At 43.7% G+C, this 21,618-nt stretch overlaps 1 protein-coding gene across 1 annotated transcript in view; it reads right to left on the bottom strand.

Annotated features, from left to right (window-relative positions):
* Positions 1-21,618, bottom strand: part of SEL1L3 (SEL1L family member 3) — a 93,472-nt gene that overhangs the window by 36,859 nt on the left and 34,995 nt on the right. The window contains exons 8-11 of the mRNA XM_039838053.1: positions 20,401-20,533; positions 18,752-18,892; positions 7,595-7,806; positions 6,237-6,416 (exon numbers count right to left, since the gene is read on the bottom strand). Coding sequence (XP_039693987.1) covers positions 6,237-6,416; positions 7,595-7,806; positions 18,752-18,892; positions 20,401-20,533 — 666 coding nt within the window. The remainder of the gene's footprint in view (positions 1-6,236; positions 6,417-7,594; positions 7,807-18,751; positions 18,893-20,400; positions 20,534-21,618) is intronic.

Raw genomic sequence — 21,618 nt, 5'->3', positions numbered from 1 at the left:
AAGGGAGGAAGGGAAGGAGGAAGAGAGGGAAGAAGGAAAGGAAGAAGGGGAGAAAGGGAATATCCAAATGATACGGGCATGCAAAAGATATGACGTAAACCGGAAGTTGCTCATGGAAAAAATATATGAATAATTGAAATACGAGGTGTGTCCACAACATCGTAAGATCAAATTCTTTTTAAATGGGTATATTGCATCTAAAGTATCTAAATGAGTATTTTTGCACCTATCAAAGCATTTGCTTTGAGAAGACAAAATTTATTCCACTTTCACTTCTATTGCTCGAACTTGTTCAGAAGTCCACTTTTCTGCCTCTGATTTCAGAACCAGATTATACGCAGCATCAAAAAGGTAAATCAATATTTTCTAAGTATAACCTATTTTTTATCCCAAAGTGTTATTATCCTGCATGACTAACTCTTTTTATTGAGCAGGCTTGGCTTCAAATATCTTTTGGCTATTTCCAAAAATTAAATCTACCTTGAAAAAAAGAGGGCATGTTAATGCTGAAGACGTGAGCAAGAATGTGCTGGAGGCTCTAAAGAGGAACCTAACGGGAAAGTTCGCAAAAACGCTTTGCATTTGTGCACGGTCTCCCAGGTATCTGACTCTTTTGAAGAAAATAAGACTCATTTTGATGTAGAAATTTTGGCTGTTTATCAAAAAGAAAAGAAAAAAAAAAGTTCGTGTTATTTCACGGTCTCCCCTTATACATAATGAATTATATCTAACAACACCGCAGAGGTACTGGAAAGGGCTTCCCGCACCGGCGCAGCCACAGGCAGATGGTGGGAAAATTGGATCTGCATGAGTTTGGGGGAACAGCCTCAGAGAACAAGGGGCTGATTTCCCTCCTGACACTCTCTGTCGGTGAGTTAGGAAACATACTTGGATTTACAAACTCTAGCCTGCAGCCCGGTTCCTGAGGTCTCTCAGCCACCTCCCTTTCAGGGCCACTAGGGGGCTGAGACTTGGGGACAGTGCTAGGACTCAAAACCAGGAGGCATCGATTTCTGTCGGATGTTTAACCTCAGGAGGCCACCAAGCAAAGAGCAACGATGAAAATAATAATGCCCATTGCCTTTTATTGAAACCAACTCTGTGCTGAGGGTTTAACAACTTTTTTTTTTTTTTAATTTAGTTGTCATAACAAGGCCATGACCCAAATAGCACTGTCCTCAATTTACAGGCAAAGAAACGGAGGCACAGAAGATGAAACCATAAACTCGAGGTCACATTGTAGAGCTGGCTCTGGAAGCCAGGCTGGCTTGAGTCCAAAGACACGGCTCTGACCTGCTCCCCCACGATGTCCTCTAGTGAGAAGGTTCCGGAATCCTGCCTAGACACAGGTCACTCTATCTCATTAACCTCTTGCCAAGCGTATAGCCAATGAGTGGGCACTTCAGCTCAAACTCCAGGGAACATGACCGTCTGTGACGAGCCAGGAATTGGGCTGAAGCTCGAGCTGCTCAAATAATGGAATTCACAGCTAGACATTTGTCATACGACTGGAGAGATTGGGTGTTTTGATTTTGGGTCGTTTTTCTTCTTTTCCTCCTTAATTTTATTGTGGGATTTAAAAGAAAGACACAACACATGAAGACACAGTTCCCACCCTGCAGGATTTATACTTTTAGGCATTTCTGCCGCTCTCGGGCAGTGATGCTATATCACGATACCCAGCCTGGACTGCGTGCCAGTCACTGTTCTAGCTGCTTTGCTCAGAATGACTCACCGAATCTTATAAGACAGTCACAATCAATATCCTCAATTCACCGATGTGAAAACTGAGATCCAGAGAGGTTTAGTAATTTACTCAAGGTCATATATTTTATTCTTCAAACTTAGGAGTCACCCAGGCCAGCTGGCTATGGGCCACAGTCCCTGCCCGGCCTCACTACCCTGAAAGGGACTCGTGAGTCTGGAAGGACGTTTCTTCGTCTGCTCTGGTACACAGTGAACTCTATCCAACAGTGACATGAGGGGATCTTGGCAGAGGCCATGTTTCCAGAGGACCTGGCAACCATGAATAACTACAGAGAAGGAACACTTTTATCTTCTGTATTGCTGTCCCCAACCAAGGCACCTCGGGCAGTGGCATCGCACCTTGCAGCAAGGTGGGGCCATCAAGAGCACAACCTTCACATCAGATCAAGGGAAAGTCTCACTCACCATTACCTACTTGTGGGCCTTGGGCCACTAACTTTATTTATCTGAGACTCAGTTTCCGCATCCATAAAATGGACTTTAGCACGGTACCTGCTATGTGTAAAGTATTCGATCTCTTGGCCATTATTTTTGTAGTGCACAGAGTTAGAAAGACCAAGGTTCAGATCCAGGCCCTGCTACTCATTTGCTGTGTGACTTTGGGCAAGTTCTTTAGCTTCTCTGCATCCAGTTGCCTCATCTATAAAACGGGAATAATACTCATACTGACCTCGTAGGGTTGCATGAGGATTCAATGAGATTGCCTGTGAGATCTCAGCAGAGTGTCTGGTACATGGTAAGCTCTTGGTAAGGGTAACTCGTTACGTTTTAGGTCCATGGTTCATTCTAACGTGCGAAAGGCTGATAGCAATTGAGAACGTCAGCCCTCCTATTGGTATTTGCAGTTTTGTCCAGCTCGAAGCTTTGCCTCGTGGGGATGAAGAGTTATCTAAGAGAATTGCATACTTTAGAAGGTGGAAGGCACAGAACTTGAGGTGGGAGTGCTGGGTCAGAAACATTTGCGAGAGCTCGCACAGTGGGCTGGGCTCCACATTGTATGGATTGCCTTACTCATGCTGTAGCCACCGCATGAGGTGCAGGCCACCAAGGCTCCCATTCTATAGGTGCAAAACTGTACAGAGAGGTGGGCGGAATCATCCAAGATGTCACGCCTAGTGAGGAGCAGACCCAGGACCTGGTCTTGGCAAATCTAGCCCAGCAGCCACACCCAGCCAGGCGGTTCTCCTTGTTCTGGGGTCAGCGCGGTGGCAACAAGGGGTCAGTGCCACAGGCCCAGGCCTTCTGTGAAAGCTGACCACCTACAAACACATCTGATGAAGGGACAGCCCTAAAAGGGAACAGCATTTGCTTGTTCATTCATTCAAACATTGGTGACCAGGAATGATGCTTCGTATGGGAAAGTGACCAATCCAGAAAGAAGCTGTAGCACAGAGAGACAACAGGGGGGGTGAAGACGGGGGCAGAGCTGGGTAGATGCTGTCGGGGACCCAGAGTCCCAGACTGACCAGTGGCATCTTCTGTAGCTTCTGGGTTTTTTGTTGTTGTTGTCATTGCTGTGTTATAAATCAAGGTCCCTAGAACAATCACTTCGCAGCCTATACTACAGGGTTAAAACTTGCTGACCAGGTCAGAGGAGCTCCGATGTCTGGAGACTCTCCAGTCCTCAGACCTCCTGGACCCAGTGTCAGAGAAAGCGTCACACCATCCCAGGCCAACGGTGCCGTCAGCTAAGGCAGCGGTCCCCAACTCTTTTGACACCAGGAACCGGCGCGCCCATGAGAATCTAATGCCTGATGACCTGACGGGGAGCTGAGGCAGCGATGCTGGCGCTGGGGAGCGGATGCAGATCCAGACAAAGCTTCACTCGCTCCTCTGCTGCTTACCTCCTGCTGTGCAGCCCCGTTCCTAACAGGCCACGGACAGGGACCAGTCCATGGCCCGGGAGGTTGGGGACCCCTGAGTTAAGATGTTTGTGGGGAATGGAGAAAAAGAGATGGTGCATTTCCTTTGCAGTATGTCATGATTGTAGATGCAGATTGTAAGAACTATCTCAGCTGGAGAGGAAGGTTTGAGTGTCTTCAGTATGTGGAGGACAGTTAAAACCAGGGGGATGGATTAGACGAGATCCCTACCCCTCTAGCAGGTGTAGAGAGAGCAGGCTGGGACCAAACCTTTTGGAAAAGCAGGTTCTAAAAAGTAGAGAGAATCATCGTTGCGATTAAGCCACAAAACAAACAAAACCCAAGCATCTTCTTTTTCTTTAACCTGAAGCCGAGTCTCACTAAATCATAAAGAAGTGATGTGAAGAGAGATTACTAATAAAGAAGATAAAATGATGTGAACCACGAGTTACATAAAAGAGAAAATGAAACAAGAATCAAGAAAGAAACTTCTGACGGAGCCTTCGTTTGCTAATTAGAGGTCTGGCTTTCTGTATCTCCTCATCTGTTACGTGCTGCTGGTGAATTAATAGAGTTCTCAACAAAAGGACATTTAAGTCAACGTATGACACCTGCTTAAATTCTCAAGAAGCCATTAATTACACATTTTTAAGAAAATGAGCTATGACACAACTCTTCTAACTATGTAATTCGTATCTGGGATTCTTAATCATACGACTTTTCAGCTGCAAGACGGATCTTTTCTATTCATCTTCTCTGGTTCTGACCAATTAAACATTTTCTTTCATAATCATAACGTTTCATGTGCCAAATCTTCAAAAGAAAAGGAGCTTGTTAGCAATATACCGTTTCCTGTTGCTAATTTGTGCCGAATTAGAATTCTTAAAAGTATAATATATACATATAGGACATCGTTAACACATTCAGGCTTAGTAGAACGATGTCAATATTATTTCGTGACTTGATTTTGCATGACCGCTCTTCATAATAATTCTTTTAAAAAACTTTTATCAATTACTAAATTCCTGTCAAACGGAGGTCAAATCTTGCACATAGTTTATATACACCAAGAGAAAATATATAATGATGATAAGAATGTGGAAGTTTATTCAAAATAAATCATTATTTCCTAAAGGAATCAGAATGTCTATATAGACAGCCTTTTGGTGTTTTATAGCCTGACTCATGTTTAATGTTCACTGACAGCATATATCTTTGAGTCATTTATTTCATAACCATACAGCAGTCACTGTCGATTTCTTTTCTATCCATTCCCGGTCATCAAAGCACACATTTTTCACACTGTGGATTTCTGAGTGCAAAACAGGAACAGTGCAGGGGCACAGTGAGTGGTCTGGTTCTCAACTAGCTGCTCAGCCTAAGATTCCATGACCTGACCTAGCCAGGCCGATCCCCTAAGCTCGCTGAGCATAAGCAGGGAAAATCAAGAGTTTACGGCCTAGTTCAAGGTCCAATCTGGCACAGCAGTTTACGTACTATCTATGGCTGCACACATTCGGCACCCCATTCATTCATATACTGCCTCATATATTGCAGAGTCGAGTAGTTGCAAGAGAGACTATATAGGCAGAGTCTAAAATATTTACTATCTGGCCCTTACAGAAAAAAAAAAAAAATTGCTGACTCTTGGTATAAACTACTGGTACTTCCTCTCAACTTGACCACTTCAAGTGTTATGACCATCAGAATATCTTAAATCCTTTCTGGAGAAAGAGGATATAGAAAAATATATTCCGAGAGGGTAACTACGTCATGGTCTACTCCCTCCGGGTACAGAGCTCCATCATCTTGAGGCAGCTTTCCCCGCATTCCCACACTAGCACCTTTACTTATACCCTTTTCTTTGCCATCATCCAAACAAGTCTCGAAACAAAACATCAGTTGGTCTAACGTAACACAAGATGTGTTTTGGGTAGATGTGAGCCATTGATCTCTTTGCCCACTGAGTCAAAAAAATTTGGGAGCCTGCAAAATTATGGGTGAGAGTTAGTGTTCCTTGTCCAGTCCTTAAACTGAGATAGGATCTATTCTTCAAATGTCACATGCTGTTGGTCACCTGGGAGCACTGGACTAGCAAGGCTCACACGATAGGGACAGATGCAACAGGAGCATAGCAAGGGATGGAGTGGGCTTCCTCATGTCACAGACCCTGCTTGCTCGTTACATATAAATGGGAGCCCTTTGTTTACTGCCCCCCTCCCCAACTCAAGGTGATTAAATACCCTCGACATCTCCAGTGCTCACCACTTCACATGGTCTTAGCAAAAAAAAAAAAAGATGCCTATGTTTCTGGTACACCTTTTTTGCAAAATCAAAACCAAGGGCCAGATCTACATTTTGCGTAGCAGTCCTCCCGCTCATGAAAAGCTTTCCATGCATGGATGGAAGATTGTGTCTACATTCAGCCTGAGAACACAGTCAAGAAATACTAATTGGAGAGTGAAAGAAAGCTTTTCTCTCCATTAGATTATGTTCATCCTCTGGAGGCCAGCGAATAAACCAGCCACAGATACAGACACTTTATAAAAATTCAGGAAGTCCTGGTAAAAAGGGCTATAACCACTTCCTCCCATTTTTCTTTCATACCTGATCTCCTTGTAGCGTATGCTGGTCGAGGGGTGTCTTCGTGGCAATGTTGCTGTAGTAGGCATAGGACAGCTCCCAGTCCAAGGGGTAGTTATCAATACCTTGGTAGTGTTTGTACCCAAGATTCATTGAAGAAAGCCTCTCACTTCCCTGGCCTCCAACCAAACTATACAACATGCCCTGGTAGGAAGAAATTGACACTGTTCACAAGATTATAGATAAGGGTCATAAAATCCAACCATCTGGCCCCATCCCTATATATGAGCCTACTCATTCGAAACATATGCTAACATGCCTTTGAAAAAATCTTTAGAAAAGAAAGCACAACGGCTTTCTAATGATTGACAGATTCCAAGTGATCTATCCTTCTAAATGTCTCATAGCTTAAAATTCCTTGACTTTTGCCCTTTTCTCAGTGAAAACACGGGCCTTCCCCCGACTTCTCTCACAGCATCTCTCTGGGTATCCGCTGGCTGTCGTAAGGATCCCTGGTCAGCTTCAGCTACAGTCCGACGGTCTGAAGAGCAGGCCATGTGACGACCTCACAGTCTCACAATGTTAGTGTTGGGAAGGGTCTTTTCAGATAGACCACCCTCACTTCACAGTTGAGAAAATAGAGGCCCAGAGAGGTGAAGTCATTTATCTATGGTCAACCAACCACTCTGTGGCAGAGACCAGCCTAGAAGCTTCTACAGTATTCCACCTTTGTGGGATTGACTCGGACTCAGGAAAGCTGGCAATCAATCATGAGCTTCTATAAGCCAGAGACACACAAAGAAGTCACTGAAAAGGAAATGGAGCCATCTGGGTGTGTCTACACAGTACGAATATCCAAATCCAGTGCGTGAATTTGAAAACTAAAAGGGATTAGGGGCCATTTAGTAGCACTTATAAAAATGTGATTCCAAATGTTAGGCAAGTTGCATAATAAATCTGGATCTGAAACCAAAAGTAAAACCATCTGGTATGGCTTCTATTTGGACGGTAGAAGGCTGGATGCGACAATACTTGGCTTAGAGGACCAACTGACTTCACTTAACTAAAAAGTATTAGGATAATGGTCCCACAGCCAGAGTGGTATGAAACTTGAGTAAGAGATACCTGTCCTTGAAGGGCTGAGTTTCTGGTAAGCCCTGCCTAAATTATTCCTTCATGTATACTAATCACGTGCCCAAGACTAAGAGGGGAAACTGAAAGCAGGAGATACTGTGTTTAACACAGCCCTAGGACGTTTTTCTTGAGTGGAAAGATTTTTAAAGGATTCCAGGGAGCGTGAACCTGTCGGGTTGCTCTTGAGACATGAGAGCATTATTCTGATGCGAGTGACTGATATCCTTGGAACCCATGAAATACTCTACCTGCAGCTGATCCCGAGGTACATTTAATCCAGTTTCATAAAAGACTGCGAGGTAGTAGGATGCTTTATGATAGCCACAGCAGCTGGAATCCATCAGGAAGGGGACGACAGAGCTAATTTGGTGAAGACCATCAACACTGGAGAGTCTCTCTATAGCCTTTTCAAATATCCTCCCGCCAATTCCTAATACAGATTCATTTTGGTTCCTTGGCACTGTAAATAACACAAGTCACAGCCCACACAATTAATTACCATGGGATCGACATGGCTTTAGAAAGAAGAGGGAAAGCCAATTAAACCACCTGAGTTATTAATATAGTCGGTTCCGCAGAACCTTGAAATATACCACCTTCCGGAGAGGTAAATCAAACCCTTTGGGGATGCCACGGTGTCATTCTGTAAATAGCTTTTTCTTTGGCACCAAATGACAGCCTAGTATCCTAGGAAAAAGGATGTGCCTTATATAGCTGAGACAGCGCCTCGAGAGAGTAATTTACACAGTGTATCTCAGTGCCAAATCAGGACCACCGAAACTTCCAGAGAGACTTTTTTCCCTCTTAGACTCTTGGAAAAAAAATGTGTTTTATTTCAGAAATAATTCCTAGGTGCTGCTCTAAAAGTTGAGCAAAAGAACCATATTTTGAGATGCTTTCTTATCTTCTGCCTCTAGTTTTTCTCGGGGGTTTCTAAAAACAATTTCGAATGAGTCAACTTTTACTGAGGGTGTACGAAATGCCAAAGATTGGGTTAGGCATCTTATGTAAATTATGTCACGTAATCTGAACACTTTTACGAGGTAGGTACTATTATCAGCATCCTCATTTTTTCAGATGAGGAGATTGAAGCCTGGAGAGGTCAACTAACCTGTCTAAAGTTACAAAAGCTGGCACGTGGCTGAGCCAAGCTCTAAATCCAGCTTTGCTGATCAGGAAGGCCAGGGTTCCTACTCACTCTGCTTCACCTACCTCCTGATTAACAGGCTACCAATTGTCCTAATAAGCACCTTTCCATCAAATTAGAGACCTCTTTACGCAACTGCTTTAAGCTATATGATACTTCTTTTGACCTAATCCTCGTATAAATCTGATAAACATTTTAAGCTTTTAAGCATTATAACGATCAAGTTATATGGTCGTTTCAAGTAATTGTTAGTCTTCTAAAGTCTGTCTACATTATTCATCTCTCTTGTTTATTACTTTAGACAACGAGTGTTTACTTTCTATTTTACGTTGTTACCAAAGAGCACATAGCATTGAAGATACTATTTACATTTAAAGAGAAAAGACCGATGTATTTCAGACTAAAATTTTATCTGCCTAAAAATTATGTCCAACATTTTTCTTTGATTTTTCTTCATTCTACCCAAAATTAAAATGTTACTAACGGCTTTCAGGAGGCCACAAGAGATTCACTCTATCAGCAGCACTCCATAAGGGAATGAAGAGACATGAGTTTTCGATGTGGAGAAACTTGAATGGGAAGCTCTGAGATGAGACTGAATTTATTTAAGGGCAATTCCCTCGCAGAGATCCAAGCTAAGCACAGAGACTAGTGGCATCCTGGTCTCTGTGAAACCCAAGCCATTAGTTACGAGTGGGTACACAGGCGGGCTGGGCTGGCTGCCCCTGAGAGGGGGGCATGTGTCTTTGCCCAGCTGTAGGGAAGGAGCCCACCCACACCTCCACCTATTGCTAAGAAGTCTTATCTCCTGCCTCCTGGAATTCCTTACCCCAGACCTCTTGGTGTTTCTGCTTTATACTTTCCATCTCAAGTGGTAGTTGCTGGGGAAAAAAATCACCTTAGTAAACAAATAGAATTTGCTCCTCTTTCTGTATTTTTTTTTTTGATCCCTAAAAAAATAGCTTTTTGTAAAAAAAAAAAATCAAACAATGCATATTTTTAGAAAATAAAAACAGAAGTTCTCTCTCTCCCAATCCTTCTTAATAGCAAAGATAAATACAGTTACAAGCCTGGTGTGTTGTTTCTGGACTCCTCTTTTGCACGGACAATAATTCATATTCACATCTCTCTGCATATATACATGCAAGTTTTCTTCTCAAAAAACTCCTATAGATTCTGACCTTCAACTTTTAAAAATTAACCACACATCATGAGTGTCCATCCATGGCTGTCAGAAGCTCATTCTTCCTAAAGCTTCAATAGTATTGCATTCTATAGCAGGGCTGTTTTTCTGCCTAGTTCTCTATTTTTAGACTGTTGGGTTGCTTCCAGGGGTTTTGCTATAACCAATAACATGTAAGTGAACATCTTTGAACATTTCCTTCTGCTCGTCTGTTGAGATACATCTGAATAACAACACTCTTTCCACCGGGAGGCTGGAGATCTAATGTTGGTTTTTCCCTTTGCATAGTTGAGAGAATTTACTCTACTCAACCATTCGATGAGATATAAACCTTCAATGAATGCAGTGTGCACTGCGGCACTCAAGTGGAGTTGCAAAAGAAATCCTACTTCTACTTATTCATATATTTACTTTTAAATATGTGCTCATCTCAGATGCCCCTCTGTGCACATTCTGAGCAAATTAACATCAGCATTTTGGGAACGATTCATCCCTGCCTCACCTGCTCTGCCAAACACCTAACTAAGATGATGAGTTTTGCCTGAGTAGCCATGGACACAGGCTTTGTGGGCTCAGAGGAGAGAAGAGACTCCAAACCAAATGAAGCTCCAAAAGAAACACTTGCCCTGCTGACCCCTGGCACAGAACCCCAGAAATCCTTAGCAGGAGTGTGCAGGTAGCTCGGATTGCTGGAGAATAAGGAACAAAAGAGGAACATGTCAAAAGCTCTAATCGTTAGCACAAAAAAAAAAAACCTTTGCAGATTGAAACGTAGGCAGGTTGAAAGGCTTCATGAGTTCTTTACCATATTAACATGAACTCCCCCCAAATATTACCAATCAGTATTTTCTCGGCAAAAGAACCTAAACAATTTTCTGCACTAGTGAATATAATAAAAAATAAGTCTACAGCAAAACTGCTCATTTTGCACATTCTTTAAAGTTCAAATTCTAACTGTAGCACACCATCAAAGCCATCAAGTCACTGGCGATATTGTAAAACTGGCAATTTTGAAATCAGTTTAATGAAACTGTTAATTTCACCCATCTGGTTTAGCATATGTATTTTTTCTAGTTGATCTGTAACTAAAAAACATGCCTTGTTTATGGAGATTAATGGTGTAATGAAAAACAAATAGAAAAAGGAGACACTTTTCGATTTTCTTCCTTCCTGCACCAGAAGCCAAGGAAACAAAGGGAATCAGCACTGTTCATTAACCTTATTATTTTCCAGGTAGCACAGCATTGTTAATTTTCCCCTTCCTTCCTTCCTTCCTTCTTTCCTCCTCCCTCCCTCCCTCCCTCCCTCCCTCCCTCCTTCCCTCCTTCCTTCCTTCCTTCCTTCCTCCTTTTTTTTTTTTTTTTTACGGCCATGCCATAAGGTCGCCATTTGTGCGTCCGTCGTTAAAGAGGCAAAAAGAAAATGAGAAGGTGGCCTCTTCCTGAAGAACCTGGAGTCAGCATCTGATTGAGAATTCAGGGAAAAAACCAACTCACTTCTCCTGAGAGCCACTGGGATATCAATAGGAAAGTCATTTCTAGTTTCAAGCTTTCAAAAAGTATAATCCATCCAAAGTAGAAGTTTGAAAGTGAAAAACCATAAAAGTGAAAGGAGAAAATGTCATTTAAGCAGAAAAAGATCTCCACCAAGTTTTCTAGTTGAAAAAAACACTGCATTCCTCATTTACGTCTGATCAAGTGAGCTGCACTGGGTTCCCGACACCTAAGTCGCTAATTTCTATCTTGGAAGTTAACGCTGTGTAATTTTCTGTGCAAATATTCAGGTTTTATAGATGTAATTTCTCTCCTTCCTCCCTCTGCCCTTCTCCCCGCTGCCCCTGTCAGGACTGTTATCAGGGATTCTCCGGGCAGAAGGAGTACAGCCCTTTCCATGTGCGCTCGTGTATTTTGTAAACTAGAACGAATGCTTTCTTCAATAAGATAAAAATAAAGATGACGGCTCTGCAATGAACAATAGTGAAAACCAGCTCTTAAAGGACACGGTATCCTGGCATTATGAAGGAACATCATTGTATTTCTACAATTTCTATGCTCTGCATTTTAGAGTCTCCAAATAAACACTGCAATTGTAGGCAAAAATAAGAAGAGGTGAAAACAAATTAGAGTGACGTTAGTGCAGCCAGCCCCGTGGGCACATTGTGGGAGGCACCGCTTCCCCTGCACTCAGCACTGCAGAGCCTGGGTCAAGAGTCTGCTCACTGCCCTGAAGGAACAATACAGATGGTGTCAGCCCTGGGGGGTGAGCCGGCCTTGGACCTGGCCTCCTCCTGAGAACCATTTGCTGGCAGACCTCAGATTTCCTGTAGCCACAGTCACCAACTCCAGTGAGCTGAAGTGCCCAGTTCAGGATGAAAGGAAGGAAGGGAGCAAGCAGTTCTGGCCCCAGAGCAGATGTCCAGCGGGACGTGCTGGCCAGCTCACCTGTCTCTCTCACCTGTCTCTCCCTGCCTCAGGTCCCACCTGCCCCTGAGTGCATCCTTCCTCACTCCTATAACCAGCTCCTGGGCCACGAGCCCCGCTTGCCATTGTCATTCCTGCAGTCTCTTTCCATGCCAGTCCTCACCGCCTCTTTTCCCTGAATGCCAGTGCCCCAGGCAAAGAGTTTTTGAGTTCAAAGAGTTCCATTCTGACAAGGAGAAGTAACAGGAGAACAAAAGAAATAGCCAGCACACCTCTTAAAGCGTGAAAAGGCGCACGCACTAAAATACTGCGATCGAGCAGGAGAAAAAGCCGAAAATGCTAATCGGGTGATTTCCATGCCCTGACAGGAGCCATTTTCCTACAGAATTAGAGATTTTCCAGGACACAACAGAGAGGATGACCAATCAGAATGGTCAGGAAGACTCAAGCACGGGGTCTAGTTTGGATGCCACCCAGAGCCTGGACAGTGGTGAATTTCAGGACAGAGTAGTACAGAATAATTTCCATGCCAAGCAAGGAAATCAGGATACAGTGCAGCGGCCCTGGAATGCCAGGAGGCAGGAAGGGTTTTCTGCCACCTCTATATGCACCACATGTAGCTGGGTACCCCAAGGAGCGCTGCCATCTTTAATTCAAAGGCATGCCAACTCTGGGAGGCAAGGAACAAGTCCTGTGATACTTCAGAGTGGGAACCACCAGAGGGGACAGCTGCATTTTACACCAGATTAGCATATCAGCTGTCAACATTTAAGAAACCTCCTTCCTCCACATCCTCTGGCACTTGGCAGAGTTTGGTGTGTGGGCTGGTCTACGCTTTTCACTATGGTCGCCCCAGGGCCCAGCATGGTGTTTGGAGGTACTCGACACATAGGAGCTGGATTGGGTTCGCGTGTACCTAAGGGGTTTTACATCTGGCCATCTGTATACCTCAGCAACTAGATTACAGATACATGAAAGAGAGAACAGCGAGGGCCACATTTCGAGAGTTCTTTTTTAATGGCTGTGCACAGATTAAGAAGAATTCTGGTCTCCTTGCAGACCTGGGAAACAGAACTATGTTCATAGGGGTGTTTTCAGAGCCAGAACAGCAGCTCTGAAAGGGAACAGGCTAAGGGAGTGTGTGAGAAAACAAATAAGCCCACAGAACTCTCTCAGTCTGGAGTGGTGTCATGGCTTGGTTAGTGCAGACCTTGAACTTCTGTCTCTCAGAAGCCAAACTCCTCACTCCTTCAGTGGCTCACTGATCCAACACAGACTTTTTGAGAACTTACAAGGAGATCACTTACTCATTTAGAATACATTTGATTACTCAACAAATACTTATCAAGGCTCTTCAAAGAAAACCTAGTTCTTGTTCCTGTCTTTGAAGACATCTAAGTTGCATGTCAAACAGGCAAATCAACAACCATAATGCAGTAAGGCAGGGGCGGCAAAGGGGAAAGCCACGAAATGGCAAAGGCAGCATGGGAGATGAAGCTATCTGAATGGGGAGACAGGAAAGATGACGTGAGGCAGCAGTATCTGAGTTGGGGCTTGAAGGCTGTTTGCAGGGCAGGCGAGCTGAGAAGCGTGGGTGGGTGAGGTATGTTCTCTGAGGGAAATGGTGCAGAAACGTGCTCTGTAAGGTCATATGGAAGAAGGACCGATAACTAAGCAGCTAATGGATGCCCAGCACTATTCACAGGCACTGCGGATAACCGGAAGTGTAAGGGGATACTTACAGGGCTGGCGCTACCCTCAACAAGCTTATAACTGAGCAAGTGGTAGAGACACATACATATGGAATCAGACAGCTGTACCTCAAGCCAGACTGAGAGGAGCTCCATTCAGGCAACCCTATCGTTCATACTCATATGGTACCTTTCCATCCATGAAGCCCTTTCACAGACATTATGTCACTTTATGAGAGCATTACTCTTAATTGCTGTTAAACCAAACGTTCCCCACTAAATAAGCTACACACATAAATTATACCTCACACCCATGAGAGTGGCTCCTGTCAAAAACCCAGAAAATACAAGTGTCAGCAAGGATGTGGAGAAACTGGAACCCTTGTGCACTGTCAGTGGGAGTGTAAAACGGTACAGTTGCTATAAGAAACAGTATGGCGGTTCCTCAAAAAGTTTAACATAGAATTACCACGTGATCCAGCAATCCTACCTCTGAGTCTACATCCAAAAGAATCGAAAGCCAAACCTTGAAGAGATATTTGCACACCTCTGTCCACAGCAGCACTATTCACAATAGCCAAGAGGTGGAAGCAACCCAAGTGTCCATCAACTGATGAATGGATAAACCAAATGCAGGATATACATACGATGGAATATTATTCAGCCTTAAGAAGGAAGGAGATTCCAACACATGCTACAACATGGACAGACGCTGAGAACTTTATGCTCAGTGAAATCAGCCAATCACAAAAGGACAAATACTGTGTGATTCCACTTATATGAAGTACCTAGAGTAGTCAAGGTCATAGAGACGGGAAATAGGATAGTGGTTCCCAGGGCCTGGGGGTGTTGGGGCGGGAATGGATGTTGTTTAATGGGTATGGAGTTTCAGTTTTACAAGATGAGAAACTTCTAGATCTGTTGCATAACAATATGAACGGTCCTTAACACCACTGAAGAGTATACTTAAAAATGGCTACGCTGAGGAATTTTATGTTATATGTATTTTACTACACCAAATATGTGTATTTTTAAATCACAATCCATAATGAGTGAGGATGTAAATACTTGACAATTCTCTTTGCAGTAGGAAAAGACAGCTCATTCTTTTGGGGACAACTGGAAGGTGGGGACCCCTGCTGATCTCACTTGGTTGAATGCAGAGGACACTCCGTTATACTCTTTCTACTCGTCACTGATGATGCCCACGCTTCCAGCTCTCAACCCTCTGAAATATTCTCACAGCTCCTTTGAAGTATGTTGTTGGCTTAGAGTGAGAGCAGATGATCTGCCTAAAATCTCACAGTGTGGGGAAAAAACATTCTCAAGTCTGAAACCTGCACGTGTGGCAGCCTGGAAGCAGAGTCGGCTGTCTATCTGAGGAGATGCTGCCAAGAAAAAAGATGCCTGTCGCAAAGAACCAGAAATCACAGGCCATTGTCTCACACTGTCTTATTTTTTCAAAATGCCAGGGGAAAAGAAATTCCACAAATTAATGTCCTTTGTAGAAACTATGGGAGCTGATAGTTTTCTTTACATTTACCTAAATAACTCTCGTTCTAGCCTGGCTCACAGGGGCATTTAGTCAACACTCATTTAGTGAATGAACCGATGGAAGCTTGTGATATGAGTGACCTAGGACGTTCCTCACACAGTTAAACTCTTTATCTTTGTAACTTCACCCATTCAGTTCCCACAGTGAGAATGCCAAGCGTCAAACATCTGATACTTGAGTCCATATTATAGCTTACCTAAGATATGAAAAATGTAAGATGATGAGGATGTTCTGATAAAGTCTACTAGTCAACAGGACTGAACAGCTCATGGCAGCAACAGAAAACATAATGCAACCACAGTTTTCTATTAACGAGAGTTGTCCAAAGCATTCCAAGCCAGTGCTTTGTGACCTCAAAAAACCAGTGACTTCAAAAGCCAGGGACCTCAAAAACCCAAACCTGATCACACCTCTACCCACTGCCTGAAACCTTTCAACATAATTCCTAGTATCCAGAGTCGTCCAAAGCCAGCTAGACACTTAAAGCAAGATGAACTTGGAAGCAAGTTCTGTAAGGAACCAAGAACGGATGTGGAGTCACGCAAGTCTTACTACTGTTCTTTTTATAGATGAGAGGAAAGATATGTTAAAAATGTACACTTACTTTTTTACCCTCAATTTACAAAATCAAAACTTCTGCATTTCTCTTGGCCTTGTTAGAAAATGGGCCCAGTATATAACACCAATCTCTCCAGGGTTAGTGGGAGGATGCTGTGATAGCCCCGAGCAAGGGCAGGGTGCCAGATGGAGATGAATTTTCATGAGGGCTCTATGCCCCACATCTGCAGAAGCTTCCCCAGTCCTTATGGACAGGGCAATGTAACCTAGAAAAATAGGGCTGAAGGCAGAATCGGGGCTTGAGGTCAGCCATGCTCATAGCCTGGTCTCAATGTGACAGTCCACAGCACCACAGCCCAGGGAATCTGAGCGTTTGGGAGCTCTCAATTTGAATTTTTAATTAAATTCCACTTCCAGACCTCTATGGAGAAGAAATAATTCTAAATTCTTATAAACAAAACTTCTGAGCTGTAAAAATAACATGAAAACATTCTATTGAGAGTATTTACTTAAAAAAGAATTGTGAAAATGATTCATCCCTGTTCCAATCAGCAAAATTATATTTAAATATGATCAGAAATCTCATACAACCAATTTTTATGTGGACATGGCCTTAGCCCATTTGACTTCACCATCCAACATGGATGTCCAGCTCCTGCTCACTCGTCATGGGCAGGGGGCAGGGGGGCGGTGGCTCCACTATCTCCCAAATAACCAGCAAAAACCCGGGAAGAATCTCAGCTCGGTAATTATAGTCATGATAACTATTGCAATGGTTCTCAACCAGGGGCAATTGGCCTTCTTGGTGACATTTGGCAATGTCTAAGGACATTTCTGGTTGTCACAACTTAAAAAGAGAGTAGCGGGGGTAGGGGGGAGGTAGTGCTACTGGTAACTAGTGGGTAGAGGCCAGAAATGCAGCTAAACATCTTACAACACAAGGGACAGATCCCTCACAAAGAAGCATCTAGTCCAATACCATGTCAATGGTGTCAGGGTTGAAAAATGCTGCTTACAAAGAGTTCATTGTACTGATACTGTTCTAAGTATTTTATATATATTAATTCATTTAACCCAACACTAGGAGAGAGGTACCATTATTGTCCCCATTTTGCAGATGAGGAAACTGAGGCTCAGAGAAATAAAGCACCTTGTCCAAGATCACACAGCTAGTAAGTGCTAAGTTAAAATTGGAACTAGGTCACCTGGGTCCAGAGGCTATTCTGTCATATGACTCTATGTGGCCTCCCTTGCCTGACTCTGAGGGAACCCTTCAGAGCCAACCTGTTTGCATCCTTCGGCTCCATCTGCATCACTCTGTCCCACATCTTCTCCTTCCGGGTTATGGCAATGGACTCCCTGCTTCCAGATCCCTCTAGTTCACTTCCCCCAATCTCCCACTGCTGCCATAGTAACCTCAAAAACCCAAATCTGATCGCATCTCTATCTACTGCTTGAAACCCTTCAACAGTTCCTTGTCACCTACCTACCAGGTAAAGCCCAAACTCTTCAGGATGGTGTCTGAGCTCTGGTTGGAATCATCATCTGCCTCCCAAACCCCTTGCACATCATTAATAAGGCTGTGCTGCTCCCACTTCTCTGCAGCGACTCTGCCTGTAATTCCCACCCCACCTCGTTTATCTGGCAAACATATACTGACCCTTCAAGAGTCAGTCCCAGTGTCACCTTCTCCAGGAAGCCTTCTCTGAACACCCCAGGTAGAAATGACCACTCTTTTCTTTTAGCATTTACTTCGACAGCCTTTATTCAAATGCGTTACCATTTTTCTTCACTTTCAAGTCTGTCCCTCAAGGTCAGGGACCTTGCGTTATTTTACTTATCTCTGAAGTCTAGCCAAGTAACTGAATAGTCACTCGGCAAGTATCAAATGAAAAAAAATCCCAAAAGGCTTGAATCCTTTCAGGACAGGAGAAGTGGTCACTATCTGCAAAGGAAACCCATCCCATTGAACACCGTCATTCTTAGGGGTGTCTTACATGAAGCAGAAGTCAGTTTCCGCAATGCCTTGATCCCAGGATCTAGCTAACTACCACGAGTTGGCTCTGACCACTAAAACAGCTGTCATCATTCCCCACTTAGTGTCCCTTTCCCCAGGATGAACAGACATGGCTTCAGGAGCCCTCGTGACCCCGCATGGTGTGCTTAATTATCGAGCAAACCCAAATCGCGACAGGCCTAAGGAGAAGCCGGCCACATTTTGGAAGTATACACTGACTCCTGAGATGCTGCCTAAAGTGCACTTTAAATCAGGGGTCTCACGTTCAAGTGCCTACGGGCCCAGGCAGGTAAGACCCATGAATGAGGGAGGCAAGAGGTGCTGCGATACAGAGAGAAGAGGCTGTGGATGGACCGAGCGTGTCTGTGCCAACCACTCACCTCCAGGATCGCCACCGTGTAGGAATGGAGGCCCAGCATTGCCAGGTCTTTGTGTGTTTTTGAGATAAGCTAGAAATTTGCATTTTTTACATGGTTTTTTTTTTTTTTTTTAATACTGGTAACTTTTTTTTTTTTTAATTGATAACAATGTGTGTGTCCAACCAACCTCATTTGGGGGCCAGCTCTGGCTGTAAGCTGTCCTCTTGTGGCCTTGGCTTTAAATAAAGAATTGCTCAAGCGATTCCTAAATGTATGTTTTTGTATTTAGTGGTGGAAATGTGCACAGATATACTGAGAGTTGTGGACAGGGCAGAATTTAAATGTGAAGTTAAGCTGAAACGCTGGGGTTAAAAATAAGTTGAAGGCATCAATCACCAAAGAGGACGAGCGAAACTGTGGGAAAACAAGGAGCCTTCCTAACCAGCGTCCAAAGGCGAGGAAAACACATAGTTACCCATCGACAGAACCATCTCCAGCAAGGCCTGGAACAAGCTGGGGTGCTGGGCTCTCAGCTCTTTCTCCCAGGGGAAGGCTCTGCATGTCGAAGGTCTCCCGTACCTGCACTTCAGGTCCAGGTAGGAATTCCCCAGGTCACCTGCAGGAAAGGGAAACACAAGATACCACTCCCCTTAGGAGAGGGTAAGTCTTGCCTCTCTAAATCCTCCTCCCTAAGTGGAACCAGAAATAAGAGGCCAGACTTCATGTTACTGGGTACGGGTTGGGATCTGAAATTGGTGTGATGCCTTTGCCCGGAGGTCACAAATTCAAAGCCAAGTCCGAGGGAAATGTGCCAAAGTTGCTGATGGCTGTTGAATAATTCTACAGAATGAGCAGCTGGCCTCAGACTGGTCCCCAAGAGGCCAATATCTAGGCCATTTTGTTGGCAGTGTGAGCCGAGAAGCAAAGACCAAGGACCCCCAGGGAGGTGAGGCGGGAGATGTTAGGAAAATCTTCTCAATGCCCCCGAACAGATCAGCATGCAAGGCTGGCCTTCCGACTCAGACCGTCTCTCCTAAAATTTGATCAGTTATCAAAATCAGTTTCTTTCCTATTTGGGACATTACTATTCCTATATATCTTCCCCCTGTTCTGACAGCATTGTATTTTCTAGATGATTCAGAGGCGAGAACAGCATCTGGGGACCAGTATAGCCTATTCTTAAATTGGATTACAAAAAGTGTGCCTTTCCACATTTACCTGTCACCATCTCTAATCACTCCCTGGGACTGTTTTATACAAACCCCACTGGACCAGAGTATGTTCAAGAAACATCGATTTCTTCATGGCCTGGAATGGGAAGTCTAGCTCTGGAGATGGTGAGATATGTGGGCAGGACTGAAATACTCAATTTGCTTTTGCTAATGGTAATGGCCCCACAGGAACTTCTCTTCCAGCAGGAATATATGTGACTAAGTCTAGTGCTACCACATCAGGCAAGAAGATCTACAGCACAGAGAATCTGGTAAGTGCCATGATCCAAGCTGGTACATTGGAAGACAAGACAGGACCAAGTTTTATAACCGTTAAACACCCCACATGAGTGAAAGGGTGTGTCCATGCAAATATAGCAGGCATGAAAGCAATCTATTTGAAATTATTCGTTCCCTCTGTTGCAAATTACCCATGTCTTCCAGAATGAGTCAATTTCAAGGATTAAAAAAATAAAACCTAGCCCCAAACAACAAAGTCATTGTTCAACATTTCTGAAAGCTAATATTCAGTTATTAATGAACTAAGACAAAAGTACTCCGGTGGGGAAACATTTCTAATGATTAATTTATTTTCCAATTCATTTTTATTTTCTTAGACTGGCCCAAGATCCCATTATGAATGGGAACAATGAAATGTGAGGCTCAAAATACTCTCATTTGTATTCTTAAACTAAATCACATATGGTTAAAGCTATAAGGAAGGTTGGGTTGTTGTTGTTGTCTTGAAATTTAGTGGAATGTATCCTTTTACTTGCACCTATCTGTGGAGGTCATACCTGTCCCCCTGGGTCAAACTCATATACGTTCCATTTTAACTCCATTAGAAGGAAGCCAAATGTGTTGACACAGATGCACAAAGTTAAAGATTGCCCTCCGGAAGCTCAATACTCACATGCTTCCTGGCTCCCTCCCCCTTGCTGTACTGTGGACGCGTACACAGACACTATTTCTTGAACCTCTGCACACCTTTCATAATATAACTTGATTTGTTCAGCAAGTTGCTTCTCAAGGAGGGGATTAAAAATCTACAAGAAGAAAATCGAATGAACAATTGTCATCAAACACGCATTGATACCCAAGAGGCTGTGTTCAGGCTGATTCCCTTCTCCCCGCTAATATCGGCCGGTGGTCTTTGTTCACAGACGATCCACTCTGGATTTGCAAAGGGAGGGTGTAATGCAAGGACATGCGGGCTCTAGCCACTTCCCTCTCTCTTCTTTTGGTGGCATCTTTTCCTCTACGGGGCTTCCTGAAAGTCAGGATTTCCCAGAGACGAGCCTCCACCCTCTTCTTGCCCGCCACTGCATGCTGTCCCCAGAATAGCATATTCATCTCCCCTTCAGTTCCCCAAGGATGCCAAGTCCACCCGTGCTGTGCCAGCTGACTGGGAGCCCTTCTTCCAATTTCTTCTGCTTGGGAGGCTCCTACTCAACCTCCAAGGGCCAGATTCAAGGTCATCGCTTCAGAGTGGCTCCACCCCACCCTCACCTGGTTGCCGATGCCAATGTTCCCACCTCAGTGTTCCCCGACACTGTGTTCACACCTGAATTAATACATGCACCAAATTCTTTTGTGACTTATCTTTTTAGGACCCAAACAGGAAGTTCCTCAAGGACAGAGGTCTTATCTCAACTCAGTGTTTTCAAAATGCAGGTTGTAACCCCTTAGAGGGTCATGAAATTATTTCAGTGGGTTGTAACCAGCAGTGATTTTTTTAAATAAAGTGGAACCCAAAATATCAGAGTACAATGAACATAGCAAGAGTATGTATTCAGAAAAATCTTTTTCCATTTTGTATTATATAGATGTATGTGTATGTGTCTATATGGGCATACATATGTACTGTTCATTATAATAAATAGATGTCTTATTATGGATCCTCTTCAAAAAACAGTTTGAAACCTACCATCTTAATTTATCTTGGACACCTGCCTCGGAACCTAGCATAGAGCCTGGCACATATTAGGTGCTCAATAAGTATTTGCTGCACAAATGAATAAATAAATTTCATTTTTTCCCTTCTTCATAGAGGGCTCTCAATGGAAGTTCTAAGATGCACCCACGGGTGGTAGGGCTCCCCATTTTTCCTAACCTATTTTGCATAGTGACT

The sequence above is a fragment of the Pteropus medius genome, unplaced genomic scaffold (genome assembly GCF_902729225.1).
Source record: "Pteropus medius unplaced genomic scaffold, Ma_sr-lr_union100, whole genome shotgun sequence".
Lineage (NCBI taxonomy): Eukaryota > Metazoa > Chordata > Mammalia > Chiroptera > Pteropodidae > Pteropus > Pteropus medius.
The sequence above is the reverse complement of the archived record's forward strand: the minus strand, read 5'-3'. Positions and strand labels throughout refer to the sequence as shown.